This window comes from Lutjanus erythropterus, chromosome 22 (assembly GCF_056507025.1).
Source record: "Lutjanus erythropterus isolate fLutEry1 chromosome 22, fLutEry1.hap2, whole genome shotgun sequence".
Lineage (NCBI taxonomy): Eukaryota > Metazoa > Chordata > Actinopteri > Lutjaniformes > Lutjanidae > Lutjanus > Lutjanus erythropterus.
The window spans coordinates 24,299,717-24,317,808 of NC_139338.1; the positions used below are offsets into that span (position 1 = coordinate 24,299,717).

The 18,092-nt window shown below is 42.2% G+C and overlaps 1 protein-coding gene across 1 annotated transcript; it reads left to right on the plus strand.

Moving 5' to 3' along the window:
* Window positions 1-5,721: 5,721 nt before the first annotated feature.
* usp44 (ubiquitin specific peptidase 44) lies at window positions 5,722-16,705 on the plus strand. Its single transcript, XM_084711252.1, has 6 exons — window positions 5,722-5,843; window positions 10,594-12,313; window positions 13,641-13,839; window positions 15,128-15,236; window positions 15,813-16,063; window positions 16,282-16,705. The coding sequence occupies exons 2-6, from the start codon at window positions 10,757-10,759 to the stop codon at window positions 16,404-16,406; spliced, it is 2,241 nt and encodes a 746-aa protein (XP_084567378.1). The 5' UTR covers window positions 5,722-5,843; window positions 10,594-10,756; the 3' UTR covers window positions 16,407-16,705.
* Window positions 16,706-18,092: the final 1,387 nt, after the last annotated feature.

Consider the following 18,092-nt stretch of genomic DNA (forward strand, 5'->3'; position numbering starts at 1 on the left):
CTTGCACAGATGCATAGTTTGCTCCCGGTATAGTTTATATGTGTGTGTGTGTGTGTTATTGTAGTAAATGGCGAATGCATGCATGTGTGTATACGTGTGTGTGCGTGCCTGTATGAGCACAATGCCCCGCTTGTGTTGCTATAGAATGGAGTTATGGCCTTTGTCCTGTCAGCATTCTTGTGTTGCTATTGGCCTCGGAGTGCATGGCAGCTCCCGCAGGCTCGGGGACAATAACCCCCTCCACCCTCCCCTCCTCGCACTGGGAGTCACAATGCCCCCTCTTCGGTAGCACCCATCACCCTGAGACAGACGCCCTGAAACTGGTCCGCTATGGGTGTCACACAGCTACCAGCACCCAGAGGTCCCGAGGAGAGCAGGAGCAGGAGGAATATAAAAGAATATGGAAAAGAGGGGATTTCTCCTCAGGAATACGGTCAGAGGAAGTATGCGCTGGATAAGTGAGTCATGTGGTCAGTATTATCCCATCAGCTATGATTCACTTACAGAGGAAATGAGAAGATTATGGCATAGGAAGCCAGGCTGAAAGTCCTTCAACTGAGGTCGTTCACCTGAAAATATCCAGCTCTGTCCCTAGAAACCATCCGTGGTCTTTGAGTTTTACTTAATTGCACACAAAAACACTTCACGTTCATGCACACACGCATCAGGAATGTTTCTGTACCTGACGAGCATCAAGAGCAAGCCAGAACAGGGAGTGTGATGTTGACATAGCAGAGTGATTGAGACGCTACTGCTGATTATTATACAGCCATGCAAACAAGCACCTGATGTCATCGAGTCATTATGAACGAACATAGACTTCAACGTGACAACAGACAGAGGAAAAACAGGCACTCACGACAAGTCGGGACACTCTTTAAAAAACAGATTAAAGCTGTCAGGTAGCCAACGGTAACAGTCGGTCTTAGCGACCGGAGCAGGCAGGCGGGCTGCAGAAATTACAGGAGATGTGTTTGTTTACAGGCTGTAAAGCATTTCCCCCTGGCCTCGCCGGCACCTGTGTTTTCACCCGCCACAAAACCAACACCGTATCCAGCTGCGTTAACACCACCATGAAACCACCGGAATGGCTTCCTTTCACTCAAATTATCAACCACCTTTCAGTGAAAACAGGTTGCAAAACTGCGTGCTTCACTGTGCATGTTTGTAAATTTTCTATTCTTATGAGGTCCAGAGGCCATATTACAGAAACGTCATATCTTAAGTTAAAGCAACTACAAAGAACTTTCATGTTGTGTTGGGTTTGGAGGCCCGTGGGAACAAAAGCTGTCACTATATGCATAAATAATAACGTCAAAAGTTAAATTATTTGAAGAAAAACTTTTTCCTGCTTCTTTCTGACTAACTAACATAACTTTACCTCGGATAAAGCAAACATAAACTCTTCAGTCTGTGTGCCATAAATCGTTTCATCAGATTTCAATGAGAATCCAAACTGCTAGCATTAAAAACAACTTCATAGAAACAGCCGACCGTCTCACTGATGGTCTCAGTTGCTCATATAGGTCATATCAGTGTTAAATTGAAACAGTTTCACAACAGTTTAAATATTGCAAATTGTCCTACAAAACAACGTGGCAACAGCTCACAAGATGCTTGAATGCTAAATGCCACATAGTGCGGCTAACGTCAGCAATGCTAGCACCAGCAGCCTGCTCTCCTTCCAGGTTATCGTCCACATGTCTGTGCAGAATCCAGTTACACATTGCTTTGGTCAAGTGGTTATATGCCAGTTTATTCTGACACAGCCTCATTTTCATTTCCTAGATCAAATCAAGGTCTGGCAAACTGCAAACAGGCGATCCAGCCACAGCAAGGAGAGAGAGGCTGTTGTCTGACGGGGCTGCGTAACGTCAGGCCATTTTTAATCACAGATTTGAAATAGCGTTTACATAGCATAGCATTGATTTCTGAGGATGTACACAACCATTGCTCCAAACGGACACAGGATACATGAGGCAGCCGTGATGCTTAAAAGTAAGTTTCTAAAGGGTCTAAAGGCTAATTAACATGGTTACCAAACACTTGAGATAAGATCTGCAAGTTGGAAAGTTTATGTAATTCAGACCCGCCAGGTAACAAAACCCTTTTGTTGGTCCTCACTTTTGCCAAAGGCCATTCGGACATGAGTTTATGGTTTAGAGATTTTATGCACTGATGAGAATTATCTTCATGGGTAAGATTCTCTTTCTTTTACTTCACTTCCCATGCAAACAGCCCCATCTTTCTAATCAGACACCACCGCTAACAGATTTATGTGCATTCCTCAGTCATGCAAGCACGTTTTCAAATGTATTCAAAACAAAACCTTGTTGTTGCTGCCCTAAACATAACCTTGGGTGCCAGTGGGAAGAGCTTCCCGACATCAGCTGTTTACACCAGCAAACGTTAAAGTTAAAGTTTTTGTTCAGGTCATATAGAAATGCTTTTGTACAAATAATCTATTCACCGCTGATCGCAGAGTGAGTCATCAATATTTTCTTTATTGTTTTACAAGAAATAACAAACTAAAATAATAAAATTAAAAAAAAACTGAGAAAATAACTTTTTTTCATAGTAGAATAAAAAGTTGAGTAGTAACAGATTACATGTCATTTACATTATCAGATTACAAAAAATAAGTGACTATAATCAGCCCACATTACAAACTTTAAAGCTGCATAAACTTACTTTTGACAACTACGGGGCGGGAAACTTCTCTTCACTACAGCTAACATCCCGATAAATAACACCTGCTCACTCACAAGAACAACATTTTCATCCCATATGAGTCATTTTCTGGACACCTGACAGGTGTAAATCTAATATTCCCTGAAATTGTATCTAAGTTTCAATCTCCACCGACTCCTGAGGGGAAAATATGTGGATATTTGGCCTCTACCTTACGTTATCTGTTTACTATTTGATGCTGGGCAGGTACTGTGCACTGGATTTCATCGGCTTGTTTGATGAAAACAAGGATTCACGAGAAAACGGACACTGAGCCAAACCTTAAATATACCGCAAAAGCAAAACAATGAGCCCAAAGAGGTGCCAAAGCGATTTTTTTTAAATTCAATGTTAAGGGTCCTCGGAAGTATAGTGACAGAAAAATGTGTGTTTATGAGAGTACAGATGAAAAGAGGACAGGGAGGGAGGGAGAGTTAGCATGTGTGGACATGACGGCGGTGCAGGCCCGGGGACATAGAGGGAGAAAAACATTAGAGGTGATTCACAGGCATCGCATGGCACATCAACACATACCTCTTTCTTTAAGTCACTCACAAACGCCCCTTAATCTCTCTCACACACAAAACCTCTGCTCCACTGACACACACACACACACTCGCATGAAAACACACACATATTACCACACTGGTCCTGTGCAGTGGGGGTTAAGAAGGCTTGTATGGATCAGTTCCCCGCTAATCAGTACATGAGAGGGATTCTTCACATGCGTGTGTTCAGATTAAAAATCCTCCTTCAGGCACAATTTCCTCAATGAGAGTCAGCTTCCCTCATCGACATGTTTACCTAATGGGACAATTACTGTAATATTTATACACGGATTCACAGTGTCTTATAATAACAGCACTTACAGTAATTATATTTTTCCCTGTAGCGTTGGTTGATGGAGACTTAAAGGGATAGTTCACCCAAAAATGAAAACTCAGTCATTACCTACTCACCCTTGTGTCGATTGAAGGTAAAAACAACTGGGGAAAAAAACACAAAAATGCCTCCATATGCTTGTCTGGCATAATCCAAACCCCCTAAAGTCCCAGCATGCTGTTTGCACACCGTCACGCCACACACAGTTCAGACAGTGTGCATGTGCACGTGAACGTGGCTCCAATTTTTATTCTATTGCTTTTTACGTCTGAAAACTGCAGCGCTGTTTTCCTTTTGTGGACTAAAAAACTAAACCTGACCTTCAGTCAGCATGAGGGTGAGTAGATAATGACTGAATTTTCATTTTTGAGTGAATTATTCCTTTAAATCTTCACAGCAGACAGTAAAGTGTTGTTCTCTTATATTAAAAAAAAACAAAAAACATTGGCTTACACTGATAGGATCTACATGGTGATTGCCACCAGCCCCCATTAACCAGCATGAAGGGCTACACCTGCATCTCACACCGGTGCATAAGACGTTAACATACCTCCTGACAGTACAACCACAGGGCCAAAGGACAAAAACATTATGCATACACACGAGTGATCCATGTAAATGGAATAGAACGGGCTGTTCAGGGCTACAGGCAACAGTATTCACATCTTTTATTTAAGAATAAGTAGCAATACCAACCTGAAAAAAATGCTGCTTTTGCACAGTTCAATGCAGCTCTCTTTGCACAGCTGCCATATTTAAATGCCACTCGCAGCTCCGTGCAGCTCACTTCTTTCACTGCCATGTTTACAGCGCCATTTGCACAAGTATATTATGACAAGTTTGTACAACCCCAAACCCAAAAATGTTCATCGTGTAAAATGTAAATAAAAACAAATTTACATATCATTTTCCACCTATATTCGGTTGAATACAGCACAAAGAGAAGATATTTAAAGTTCAAACTGAAAAACTTTATTGTATTTATACATTCATTCTGGATTTGATGTCAGCAACACGTTTCAAAAAAGTGAAACGGGGGCAACAAAAGACTGGAAAAGTTGTGGCATTCCCAGAAAACACCTTTTTGTAACATTCAACAGGTAAAGAGGCTGATTGTTCACAGGTGACGGTATCATGAGTGGGTATTAAAGGGGCATCCTCGAAAGTCTCAGTCCTTCACAAGCGTGGATGGGATGAGGTTCATGACTTTGTGAAACAGCAAATAGTCCAGCAGTTTAAGAATAACATGTCTTAGCATAAAACTGCAGGAATTTAGGGATTTCAGCATCTACAATCCATAAGATCATTAAAAGATTCAGAGAATCCAGAGAAATCTCTGCATGGAAGGAGCACTGCCAAAAACCAACTGAATCCCTGTGACCTTTGACCCCTCAGGCAGCACTGCATTAAAAACCCTCATATTTGTATTCTCCGTGGACTCAGGAACACTTTGGAAAACGGTTGTCAGTAAACACAGTTTGTTTCTGCATCTGTAAATGCAAAGACAAAGACATATATCAACAACATCCAGAGACGCTGCAGACGTCTCTGAGGCCTGAGCTCCTCTGAGACGGACTGACGCAAAGTGGAAAAGTGTGCTGTGGTCTGACGAGATTGTTACCAGCATTAACTGCTAGCTTTCATAAGTTTTTTAGAGTTAAATATTGCTTTGACAATGGTGTTTGAAGCAACAGCGCCATTGGGATAAAACGCGAGTGTAAATGATGCAACACTTCCCTCTAGTGGTATAAAATCACACTACTTCTATTTCATTAGTGGAAAGCAGAGGTTTATGATGAGTCCTTATCTGAGTTGTTGATCGTTTTCAGAAAAGTGACGCTGCGCCACAATATATAATCAAACCACAACTTAGATCACATGCAGGCTCACTAAAGTACTACAAAACTGACAGGAAAACCAAAGACGCGTTAGTAAATCACTTAAAGTACAATAAAACTAATTTTCTAATAGTTTGATATTTTAAATATTAATGCCAAACGGAGGTAAAAAAAAAAACAGTAAAATGGCAGTGTATTACGACTTTGGCTGTACAGAAATTGTTTTAATATAAGATAAGTGACCATCCTCCTCCTCACCATAATCATTAATAACAACAACAACAACAACGTCACGTATCGAGGACGCGCTCGAGCCAACACCACGCGACAGGGACTGACAAGATGGCGATGATTTTAGAAACAGAGGAGTTACTGCCGTGAAGGAGAGGCTCGGTATGCTGTTTTCTTTTCATACACAGTCATTAATAATAAATGTGTTAACAGTGTAGCCGATGAGGCGTTTGTTCTTGTTTAAACACATCCGGCAGGTCGGTTTTAAAGCTGAGCCAGCCGCTGGGAGCTGACCTCCGGCTAACGCACCAACTTGTTAGGATTATCGCAGCTAACTTAGCATGCTAGGCTAATATTAGCAAGGCAGCTAGGGCTCACTAATCTCTTGAATACATACAATAGTAACGGTTGAGCTACCCTGTGTGGCGCTTGTTGGTGTAACGTCACGTTTTACTTGTATTTTACGCTATTTCGTACAATTATTTTTAAAGTGTTTTTCAGTGGTTTGGGTTGTCTTTGTGATTGAGCTCAATATTTTGTAATCGCAGCTCCCCATAGGGTCATGATTAGAAGGAAACCCTTGCTTGCGAAACTCTCGCGAGATTTGCAGGCGTTGTTTATAAACTGTACACTTTGTTCCAATGTGTAATATTTTACAGTATGAGTACGCTGTTGTGTAATTCTAGGTAAATTTTATGACAAAAAAACACTTGGCCGGGGTTAGGGAAAGATCATGATATTGGTTAAAATAATCACTCTCGCGAGCTCTTTCACCGGTCTGGGGTTCCCTTCTAGTCACGACCTCCTCATAGCTGTATCAATTACACGCTAACAGAGGCTAGCTAATATTAGCTGTGGAGGTAACGATACTTTAAAGTTGTGCTGTTTCGACGATCTTTATTGTGCGTCTCATTTTGCTGTTATGTCGCACAGTTTGTTGAAAGACTGGATAAGCTGATGTTGTCTGTTGCGGCTTATTTATCCCGCGTTCGGGGTGTTCAGCCACTTAAGACCATGAGTTACAAGGACAAACCAGGCAAAGCGCGCTAACTTGGTGATAAAACTTTGGTGACATTATAAACTATTGAACATCTCTCCCGAGAGTCTTTGCTTTCTTCGCCACCGTAACCCTCACATTTCCTATCTAAAAATTCATCAGTTTTGTTCCCAAAGTTCCGTGATGATTATACTGTAACGTAGTGTACAATATGGATAATCATCAGTGGTCAGTCATGTCAGTCGTGTTTACATTCACATTAGTTTTCCATTCATGTAAACAGCATGTTTATGTCGGATATTATGAATAAGGCCTTATTTTGAATGGAGCGTACGCTGATTAAGACAGTATAAGCTGGTATTATTCTGGCTCTAGGAACATACTTTGGTCATGTAAACAGCAAATTGAAAATATGTGTATCAGCTGTGGTTTTTACAGCAGTTTGTGAGACACAACCTTCTTTGCTGTGTGCTGTACACAAACCAAATAGCCAACAGTTTGCAGGACTGGGGTAGAGAATCGGGCACTAAAGAAAATACCAAATTTGTGGTTGGAGGGAGAACGTTGTTTTAAACGTGTTTTCAGATATGCACAAATGCCTCGATGCTGATCTTTTCAAGAGGGTGATTAAATGAATTAAAAAGGGAGAAAAATACTATTTTGACTGAAAAAAGGTGTAGATAATCAGTGTGTGCACAGCCACATGTAGACAGGAATATTTGAGGAATATTTTCATCAGGCATGCAGACAGCTTAGTAGGAATAACTGTAAGATTGTGTGCATGTAAACAGCCAATGTGAGGTCCTGATGTGGACACTGAAGTCACTGATTAGAACGACATCAGAATAAGTGCCATGTTATTCTACATCTTTATTGCTCATCATGACACCACCTGAAAAATCAACCTCAAAGGGACAGTTTACCCCCAGATCAAAAACACACATTTTTCCTATTACCTGTAGTGCTGATCGTTTCTCAAATATTTTTCCGTGCATGTCTGCCTCTCATGGAGGTAGGCGATGCGTCATGTGTGACTTTCCGGGAGTCATAGAAACATGGTGGTAGCAAGACAGGAGTAGTCAGTAGCGGATACAACTTATCTGTTAGAAACCTTGTAAGATTTAAAGATGCTAATAATGTTCCCAGGATATGTGTCGGACCATCTTGAAAATTACTGAGCAGAAATATTTCTTCTTCTGTATTTACTGGTGGTTGGCAAACCAGAACCACTACTTCTTCTGTTATGTTTCAAGCAAACTGAATGCTTCACAGCGAGCTGAACCAGTTTGCACATGTCAGAAAACTCATTCTGATTATTGCTTTGAGGCATGTAAACACACATTTTATTGGATCGCTTTATTTAACATCTATGTAAACAGCTAAGTTGTAATTTCCAATCAAAAAGATTTCAGTCAGACTGAAGAAATATTGTCCATGTAAACAAAGCTGATGTCTCTTTCCAGAGATCATGACCTGGTTACTCAAGATAACCCACAGATCTTCTTGTGTAAAGTTTCATGTTGGAGCTATTTTCTTTCTCCCGAACTGCACCCACAAACTGTATCACAGTGCAGAAGGAAGTGTACATCTGCTCCTGAGGTTACAGCTCAGCCGAGCAGGACAATATTAATGTTAACATCTTATGCTGTCACAAGCAGAGCCTCTCATCGATAAGTAGATGTACACTTCCTTCTGTGTGGCAATTCAGTTGGTGGATGTATTTTAGTAGAAAGAAAATACATGAAGCTTTTGGTATGTGGATTATCTTGAGCAACCAGGACATGATTTTGTATTTTTTTTTGTTCGGCACTTTGTGCACCATCTAGTTCTCCAAAACTCAGCAGATCGCACAAAAACTATTTAACCAGCACTACACGTTAGAGGGAAATGTATATTTTTGATTTTTGGGTGAACTGTCCCTTCAAAGGGTTTCATGCTCTACAATTTAGTAATCTCAGCAAGACTTGAGGTTAGTTAGTTACCAACTCAACATGGTCTGTCTTGGATCCTTGACAGCAGTGAGGTTTTATTTATATCACAGCGGCTGCACACACTCAAGGCAGCACAATCTGATGAACACTTATTGAATAAACACACGCCCACTTCCACAAAATAACAGATAAACAAACACCTACTTTGACCTGAATGCTTTGAGCTTGTTTTACTGTTTAAAAGTGTTTAATGTAGGGCTGCACAATATAGTTTAAAACAAATCATATTGCAGTTATTTTGACAGATATTGTGATATGATTCTTGATTAGTGGCGATCATTTTTGAATCGCAATTGTCATTTTAATAGTTAAAAAAAAAAAAAGAAAATGACATGACTTTTGGGGGGTCTATGCCAAACAAGCATATTTTCTTACATTTTGGGGACAAGATTTGTCAGCCAGGCTGTCTCTGCAGCACCATAGTACTTCATTATAATACTGATTTATCACATTTTTCCTTTGGATTTTGCACTTTCGACAATATTTTGATTAATTATGCAGCCCTAGTTTCATGGAAAGAAGGTATAATACAGCAGAAGGAAATTATATATGTCTGACATTAGAAACCCCATGTTTCCTTGTCCTCCCATCTTTCCTGTGTTCCAGTCTCTTGTGATTTTCCCTCCCTTTTTCCTATCAGTCGATTTTCTCCCCTTGGTTTCCACTCTTTCATTTCCCCAGCAAAGGTAGTCATGTACCCAGACAAAGGGTGAAGCACTTTGCAACCTTGGTCACCCTTTTGTTGGATAATCTTACTTCTTTGACCTCGGTGGGGGGGTTGATAGGGCTCAGCCCACTCAAGGATCCCCACTTTCTCGACTGACGTACACCAACCCCCAGGGATGTGAAAAGAAGCCAGAGGAGGCTGAGTGGAGACTGACTGTTGGGTCTTATGTTGAGTTTAGTTGTTCTTCTGTCCGTAAACTGAAGTACAACCCATTGTTTAAGATCTCTCCCACACTTGGAGGCTGGGATTACATCAGGAGGCAAATCTTGGAGTTTCTGTACAACTGCCCATTACACTAGAATGTTTTAATTGAGGAAAATAAGTTTATATATTGCTGTGGCTATTGTAACTGTGTCAGAGTTTCTATTTCTTAGTTATTATCTCTGGAAAAGCTCCAAAATTTGTCAAGTTCAACAGCCCACATACTATACACACCTTTCTGTTTTTTTAGTTGACATTCTTGGCAACATTCAGAGCCATCATGTTTATCAAATAGTTACTTTACAGTTCGCCCATGTTTTATGTTAGGAAAGGATGCTTGCTCGCCGTTTGGCGTTTTGCCACAGTTTACTGTGTGTAGCTATGGCCTCATAAAACATACATGGGAGGTTAGGCGTAGTGGCTTTGAGATAATAATTTTATTGTTGTTTGATATGTTTCCAGGAAAAGAACAGGATGTCATGATATAAAAATACACCAAATGCTAATTTTTAAACTATATTGCTGGCCTGTAAAGGTAGATGGTCAAACAATATGAACACAAGATAACATTATTTAATTATTTACAACTTTAAGATCTGATTAACTCTGTTTGAAGGACAGGTTCTATTGTCCTGCACCTGCTTTCTCAATCCGGGGTTTCTGTTGATCCTTAAAAAGTATAAGATCCAGTAATCTGAATTCTAGTAAAGTGATTTTCACAGGTCCTTTAAATTGATTGGATTAGGAATTTAGGAAAACGTTTATAAAGTTAAATGAACTTCAGTCTCGCTTTTGTGTGTTTTTGGGAAACAGTTTTTCTTGATCACACTGGAACATGGAGTTTACAGAATAGGTCTTAAATTGCATTCATAATGGTCTTAAAGTGGTCTTAAAAAGTCTAAAATTTAACTTGTTGAAACATGCAGAAACCCTGTCATCCATCTCCTCATCTAACCAGACCTCACTAACCAGATCTGTTCTCTCGCTTTCCTGTAGAAACAACCATGCCCTGGGAGGGTCCCATTTCTCAGCTCACCATGGTCACCATGGTGATATGAAGCCAGTGTGAAACGTTGACACACCCACACAGACTCACACACAGACGGTCAGTTATTGACTGACACAGCCAGCCAGCCAGCTCGGCAGGCAGGCGTGTGTAATGGACAGGTGTAAGCATGTGGGGCGGCTGCGGCTCGCCCCAGACCACTCCATCCTCAACCCCCAGAAGTGGCACTGTGTGGACTGCAACACCACCGAATCCATATGGGCTTGCCTGGGCTGTGCTCATGTGGCGTGCGGCCGCTACATCGAGGAACATGCTCTGCAGCATTTCCAGCAGCAGCGCCACCCGTTGGCGATGGAGGTTAATGAACTTTATGTTTTTTGTTATTTGTGTGATGACTACGTCCTGAATGATAATGCCACTGGAGACCTGAAGCTGCTGCGCAGCACGCTCAGCGCCATCCAGAGCCAGCGTTATGAGGTTACCACCCGCAGTGGGCGCACCCTGCGCTCTGCCAGCGCCGCCCCTGATGCTGTCATGCCATCCGGTGCCCGCGAGCTGCAGCTGAGGGACGAGGACAGGATGTTTACTGCACTTTGGCACCGGCGCAGGGCGCTTATGGGACGTGTCTTCCGCTTCTGGTTTGGACTGACTGAATGTGGAAAGAAGAGGGAGGAAGAAGAGAGGAAGAGGGAGGAGGAGGAGGAGCAGAAAAGGGAGGCAAGAGAGAGGAGGCGAGCTCTAAAGAGGCAGCTACAGGAGGAGCTGGAGAACGCCCCTCTCAGGAAGAGTCGCCGGCTACGTTGGAAGAGCCAGAGAGTTAAAGAAGCGGCAGTCACAACACCGTCTCAGAGGGCACGCAACAAAACGAAAACCCCTGCACCCCCCTCTGTCACCCGCAGGCCGAGGACTCAAAGCCCCGCCACTGCCACCCCCAAGAAATCCACACGCACGAAAAAGGTCCAACCAACTCCTAAATCCCGGAGCCGCTCCTCTACCACCAAATCTAAACCCAAAACACCCTCAGCAACCCCCCGCTCTACCCAAACCCCTGTTCGCCGCAAGCAGAGTACCAAACAGGGTGGCTCACCCTTCAAACGGCGTCCTACAGTCACTCCTGGGGTGACAGGCCTGAGGAATTTAGGCAACACCTGTTATATGAACTCCATCCTGCAGGTGCTGAGCCACCTGCACGTCTTCAGGGAGTGCTTTCTGCGCCTGGATCTCACCCAGGCACTAGAGCTGCTGGCATCCGCTGTCCATGGCCAATTGGCGGGGAAGGCCTCGTCCCAGTCCCCCCTGACCCAAAGGAAGGGATTCCAGGCCAGCTCGGGCTCTGGGGCCGGGCTGAGCGGTGGGGCCTCGCGGGGCCGCAGCATGGAGCTGATCCAACCCAAAGAGCCGAGCTCAAAACACATCTCTCTCTGCCACGAGCTGCACACCTTGTTCCAGGTCATGTGGTCTGGCAAGTGGGCGCTGGTGTCGCCTTTTGCCATGCTCCACTCGGTGTGGCAGCTGATCCCGGCATTCAGGGGCTACGCTCAGCAGGACGCTCAGGAGTTCCTGTGTGAGCTGCTGGACAAGGTGCAGCACGAGCTGGAGAGCACCGGCAAGCACACGACCACCGCAGGAGTCCCACAGACACAGAAACGACTCATCAAGCAGGTGCTCAGTGTGGTCAACACCATCTTCCATGGCCAGCTGCTCAGTCAGGTACCCCACACACACACACACACCTACAATTACCTTTCACTTAAACATTAACCAACTCAGCAGTAGTCATAAGCTTCATCTGACTCACTCATCATGGTGCCTGCACACATGAACCCACTTACATCCGCCCACACACTGTGGCTGCATTGATAACGCAGCAGCCATCATCAGTTCTGACTGAACTGTGTCACTGCGTCACAACTCAGATTAAACAAGCCCTGATGGATTCAACAAACAATTTAAATCCTTAAGTGGAGGTTAATCTTCCACCGCTGGCATGAGTCTAAAGTTTTGAGTGTATTTTATAGGTAGAGTGCTTTCAAGTTTCTGGTGACATGGTGGTTTCTTTCTAACTTGTACTACGTTAATGTTAACTCAGTATTGAACTTTGTTTTGATCCTGAGTAGAAATGACTGTTTCAGCAAAAAGGGTGAAAAAAATGCTGCAAATTATGTGGATTTATGTTCTCCAGCATGAGTCGACGACTCATTGCTTTGCATTGTCATTCATCACACTAAACTGGGACTGTTAAAATAAGACATGTAAAGATGTCACCTTGAGTTTAAGGGCTTCTCTTACTATTTATTGACATTTCATAGACTTAAATAATGAATTGATAATGGAAATAATTGTTAGTTGCAGCCCTAATCCTGAGTAGTACAGCTTTCTGCAGATTATTTTCATGATTATTAAATTAATTGTTTAGCCTTTAAAATATCAGCAAATTCTGAAAAAACCCAAAGACTCTTCATTCACTGTCATAAATGACAAAGATAAGCAGCAAATCCTCACACTTAAGAAGCTGGAACCAGCAAATGTTTGACATTTTATTTTGGAAAAAAAATGACCGAAATGATTGATGCATTGTAGAAAAAGTTGCAGCTCCATATACAAATTCAGCTTCACTGAAAGTAACTGATGGTGGAGAGACTTGGGGAGTGTGAGAGTTAGGACAAGAGATTAGCGTCTACTTGTGGAGGCTGAGCACACACTGTGACACCTGCTCCTGCTGAATAGAGGAGTTGTGTGTCTGTAAGGGGGTTTTGGGTATCTTGGCCCTGTGGCTGTTAACTGCAGCACTGACTCAGACTGCATTTGCACTCTTTCACAATGGCAGATATCACTATATGTAAAGGCTGTAGGTCAAAGTTTGTATTGCACATGAAAATTAAAGCAAATTACCACTTTATATTTTATTTTTTGTCATTTTGAGACCTCAGGAAGACGGTAAAACAGCACACGGGATGGTTACAAATAGCGTTAGAATGAGATTACAGTATGTTTGTAATATAATATATGTTTTTATTCTCCTCACTCTCATGTGCAGGTGACGTGCCTGGCCTGCGACCACCGCTCCAACACTGTGGAGCCTTTCTGGGATCTGTCTCTTGAGTTCCCCGAGCGGTATCACAGTAATAGCAGGGAGTCGGCTGCTCAGGCTTCGTGCCATTTGACGGAAATGCTGGCCAAGTTCACAGAGACTGAAGCACTGGAGGGAAACATCTACGCCTGTGACCACTGTAACTGTGAGTTAAATCATGTCAACACACACGCTCTTAATCCTTTCACTCAGAGACTCGACTTTGATACTAACACATTCACATCTGGAATTGATATGTATCACAAATGCAGACTGTGGCTCAGTTGTTCCCTCTCTAATCCCAGTTGTTGTAGTAAGCTAGTCTAAGCATGTCTTGGATCTGTTTTCACTGTGAGTAGATGCTGAAGAGACAGCGATCTTCTCATTTAAATCTGTTTACTCAGAATGTTGGATGTTCATAGAAATCAAGCAAATGTTGATACTTGTCTGGAATCGTAGAAACTATCAGCCATGTTGGTGAAATAATGTAGTAGTATTGTTGTGGTTTCTGCTCAGTTTTACATTGGAAAGATAGAAAAGATGAATGACAGGAAACAGAGATGAAATACCATAAAGACCAGTGGGCTGTTTGGACTATAGTACATGGAAACTACGGCTAAAAGCACTAAAAACTGTACTATGGCAGTATAGTTTTATGTTACTAGTCAACTTGCCGTATGCTGAAGCAGTTTCCAAGTTTCCTCTTTTTTGACTTTCGGGTTGGATTTTAGCTGTTTTTGAGGCAGACAGTAGAGACAGGAGAGTAAGAGAAGATGTGCATCATGTCCTGGTCTGGCCTCATTTTAAGAAATAGCCTACATTTTGGTCCTACAATGGCAAATAACTGGAAGCTTCTAGTTTTCATCACACACCCACTCCCATCTAGTGGTCCATGTATTGATACAGTATTACCATGCAAAAAAAAATGCCCCCCTGCTGCCCTTATTATTAAACAAAATGCCCCAATGTAAGTAGAGTCTTTTTCAGTTCAGCGCCGCGTCACTAACAAATCTCTCCTCTGTCTTTCTTCTAAGCAAAAACATTCAGCTTCTCAGTTAAGTCGTCACTTTCACAAGTTAAAATGACAAACGTCACCAGTGGCAGGTCATATCAGCTGTCACTGATTAACGTTAAATCTGAGAGTAGCTTGATAAAACTTGTGTGTTTGGGTTTGTGCGCTCTTTGCAGTCGGTGTCTGTACTGTTGTAGGGAAGAACCTCCATCAATAATTCAAGCTCACAAACTGAATAGTTTTGAACCAAGACCTTCAGTATTTGGATCAAGTGGCTCATGAAACATAAGCTGTGTCGGATTAAGTAGGCTAAAGCTGCTACTTCAATTTGTCAGATATATTTAGGTAAATAAAAGTCTCGGATCAGACGTTGTGCAACAGAAACCTCTTCATGCTGATCGGCGCAGAAACGTTTGTGTAACTCTCTCCTCGTTGTTTCCAGCTGCTCGACGACGGACCTCCTCCAAATCAGTCCTCCTGACCGAAGCACAAAAACAGCTGATGGTCCACAAACTGCCTCAGGTCCTACGGCTCCACCTCAAACGCTTCAGGTATGATGATGCCACACCACAGTCAGCCAATCAACTCTGCTCTTTTCATCTTTATTTATCCATTTATCCACGACTGTACACAGCAGCTAACTAACTATCTGGGGGCTGTTTTTGAGCCTTCTACCAGCTGAGCCATGTTATTAGCTGAAAACGTGACATAAATTGTGTGATTAATACTTTAAACGTTTGTTTTATCTGTCCCTAACACTACTCCCCTGCACTCCCTCGTCAGTGAGAGTCAGCAAAGTCAAACAGCCTGTTGCCAGAAATTAGAGCCAAGTAGCTTTTATCAGCTGAAAGATGACAGTCCTAAAAGTACACCATCAGGGGAAAATTAATTTAAAATGATGTAAACTGTTACATAAAAAGCAAATAGTAGTAATTCAACACCTCTATAAAATGGTGTCAGCAGCCAACTGTTACTTTAATGCTCGTGCTTCAGATGAAAGATTGAAGAAAAAACAGAAAATCCTCCAAACTTTGGGGTTTTAAATCAAGCTGAGGCTAAAATTAGATTCTCATGATGTTGACGGAACGATCGGCTCACTGTGTCTCCGTCTTGCGATTGGTCCTCAGGTGGTCTGGGCGGAACCACCGGGAGAAGATCGGCGTCCACGTCAGCTTCGACCAGCTCCTCAACATGGAGCCGTACTGCTGCCGTGAGCCCTCGCCCAAAGGCGCGGCCTGCTCCAGTCCCAGCAGCCCCAGCTCCGCGGGCTCGCCGCGCCCCAAGCACTTCCTCTACGACCTCTCCGCTGTGGTGATGCATCATGGGAAGGGCTTCGGTTCTGGCCACTACACCTCCTACTGCTACAACACAGAGGGAGGTGAGTAAAGAGGATTTGACTGACGTGGGTTTTTGATGGGGCTGAATCAAATCCTTCGAAGCTTGTGCTGTTACCATGGAGATGCATCAGTATTTGAATGTTTTTTTTTCTCTCTGTTATTTCTATCAGTTGTGACATGGTGTAAAATTGGCGGAATGCCCTTTTATAAGCCCCGTATGAGTAAATGAGGCTGATCTGTTGTTGGTTTCCTCCTCCAGGCTTCTGGGTTCACTGTAATGACTCTAAGCTGAACGTGTGTTCAGTGGAGGAGGTGTGTCGCGCTCAGGCCTACATCCTCTTCTACACACAGCGAGTAACTCAGGACAAAGACCGGCCGCTATAGGACCACAATCCCCTGAACCTCTTCCTCCTGCGCTGCAGCCTGACCACTCAGCGAGAAGATATCAGCACAGCCCCACCTATCGCTCTTTTCTCTCTTTCTTTGGGCATTTTATATCCTGGGAGGATGGGTCTTTTTAGTCTATTTTTCTAAATAAGGAAAGAAAAGAGAGGAAGGACTCCTTTTTAAAACCTGGTTCTGCTTTGTGAACTTCTTGTATATGGTGTTTATATGTAGGTATTTTTTTGAAAAAATGGTGATGTTTGTGATTCGTGTACAGTTGTATTTTATAAAGAAGAGAGTATCAGCCAAGATGTGTCTCAGTAGCAGCCAACAGACTGTCCTCTACAGGTCGTACAGGTGTATTCACGTGTCTGCCTACCTGCGTTTGGTGGCTTGTTGATTGTAAATTGCTGTTTTGCTTGTTTGAAATCAACAGAAATGTTTCTCAGTCACTTTAGATAGTCGTCACAGAACTGGATGTAGGGTTGTAAAATGTCACTAGAAATGGCCTCCCCTGTGCTCCAGACAGGTTGATAATGTGGCTGTATTTTAAAGAAGCCCACTTCTGCCAGTGAAAGAAAAAAAATATCTCCATGGGAAGTTGGAATTATGAGATAAAAGTTGACTTTTTATGTCACAATTCCGACTTTTCATCCCGTAATTACGGCCATGGGCATATCTTTTTCTTTTAAAATGGGAATGGGCTTCCACAGTTAACCCATTTCTGCTAGTGAAAGAAAAAAATATCAACATTGTAAATCATAATTATGAGGTACATTATGACTTTTTATATCTCATACTGCATCTCTTTTATGGCAGAAATGGGGTTTCTATGGAAACCCCCCAAAAATCCCCATGGTGAGTCATGATTATGATATTTTTAAAAAATAATAATTATGAGAAGGTTATAATTATGAAACTAAAAAGAGATTAAAAGTCAAAATAATGAGATAAAATCATAATTCTGACATTTAGAAAAAGATAAAATTTGACATTCTCTTAATTTTAACTTTTTATCTCATAATTTTTGTTTTGTTTTTTAAACTTATAATTATGGCTTTTTAATCTCATAATTATGATTTACAGTGGGGATATCTTTTTCTTCTACCGGTCGAAATGGGCGCACTGTGGAAGCCCGAAAAGCCGAAATTATGAGATAAAAAGTAAATTATAGGATTAAAAAAAAGTCAAAATTGAGAACTGTATTACGAAATAGTCAAGATTATGAGATAAGTCAAAATTATGAGAGAAAATGTACTTTTAAGCTCAAATAGGACTTTCTATTTTGACTTTTTATCTCATGATATGACATAAATATGGAGGATATTTTTTGTCTTTGACTGGTGGAAATGAGCTTCAATCGTTTACAGAATCAGTTTGTCAGCATTGTCGTTATCGGCGTTGGTTTATGGATCTGTACACAAGCAGGGCAGGAAGTTTACTTTTCACCCCGGACTCCTCCTGGGTCTGTCAGGAACGTCTGGCAGACCTCGAGCCAAAGCCTTAGGGGGAAGTATTCGGAAAAAACCTCTCTGCGTTTCCAAAACGGTTCAACATTTGCTGGATGTTTTTTTAAAATTATTTTTTTCTTCCTGCTTTCACTGAAGTAGGGAAAAAAAAAAGTTTCCAAAGGGATGTTTTTTATTTTTGTTTTGGCTAAATGCTGCCACCTGTCTGCTCCAGAAT

What these genes read in the sequence shown, in the direction of transcription:
- usp44 (XM_084711252.1), top strand. Translation starts at nt 10,757, where the DNA reads ATGGACAGGTGTAAGCATGTGGGGCGGCTGCGGCTCGCCCCAGACCAC. An exon ending in CGCCTGTGACCACTGTAACT is followed by an intron (nt 13,840 to 15,127) that starts GTGAGTTAAATC and finishes CGTTGTTTCCAG; the next exon opens with CTGCTCGACGACGGACCTCC. An exon ending in CTGCTACAACACAGAGGGAG is followed by an intron (nt 16,064 to 16,281) that starts GTGAGTAAAGAG and finishes TTCCTCCTCCAG; the next exon opens with GCTTCTGGGTTCACTGTAAT.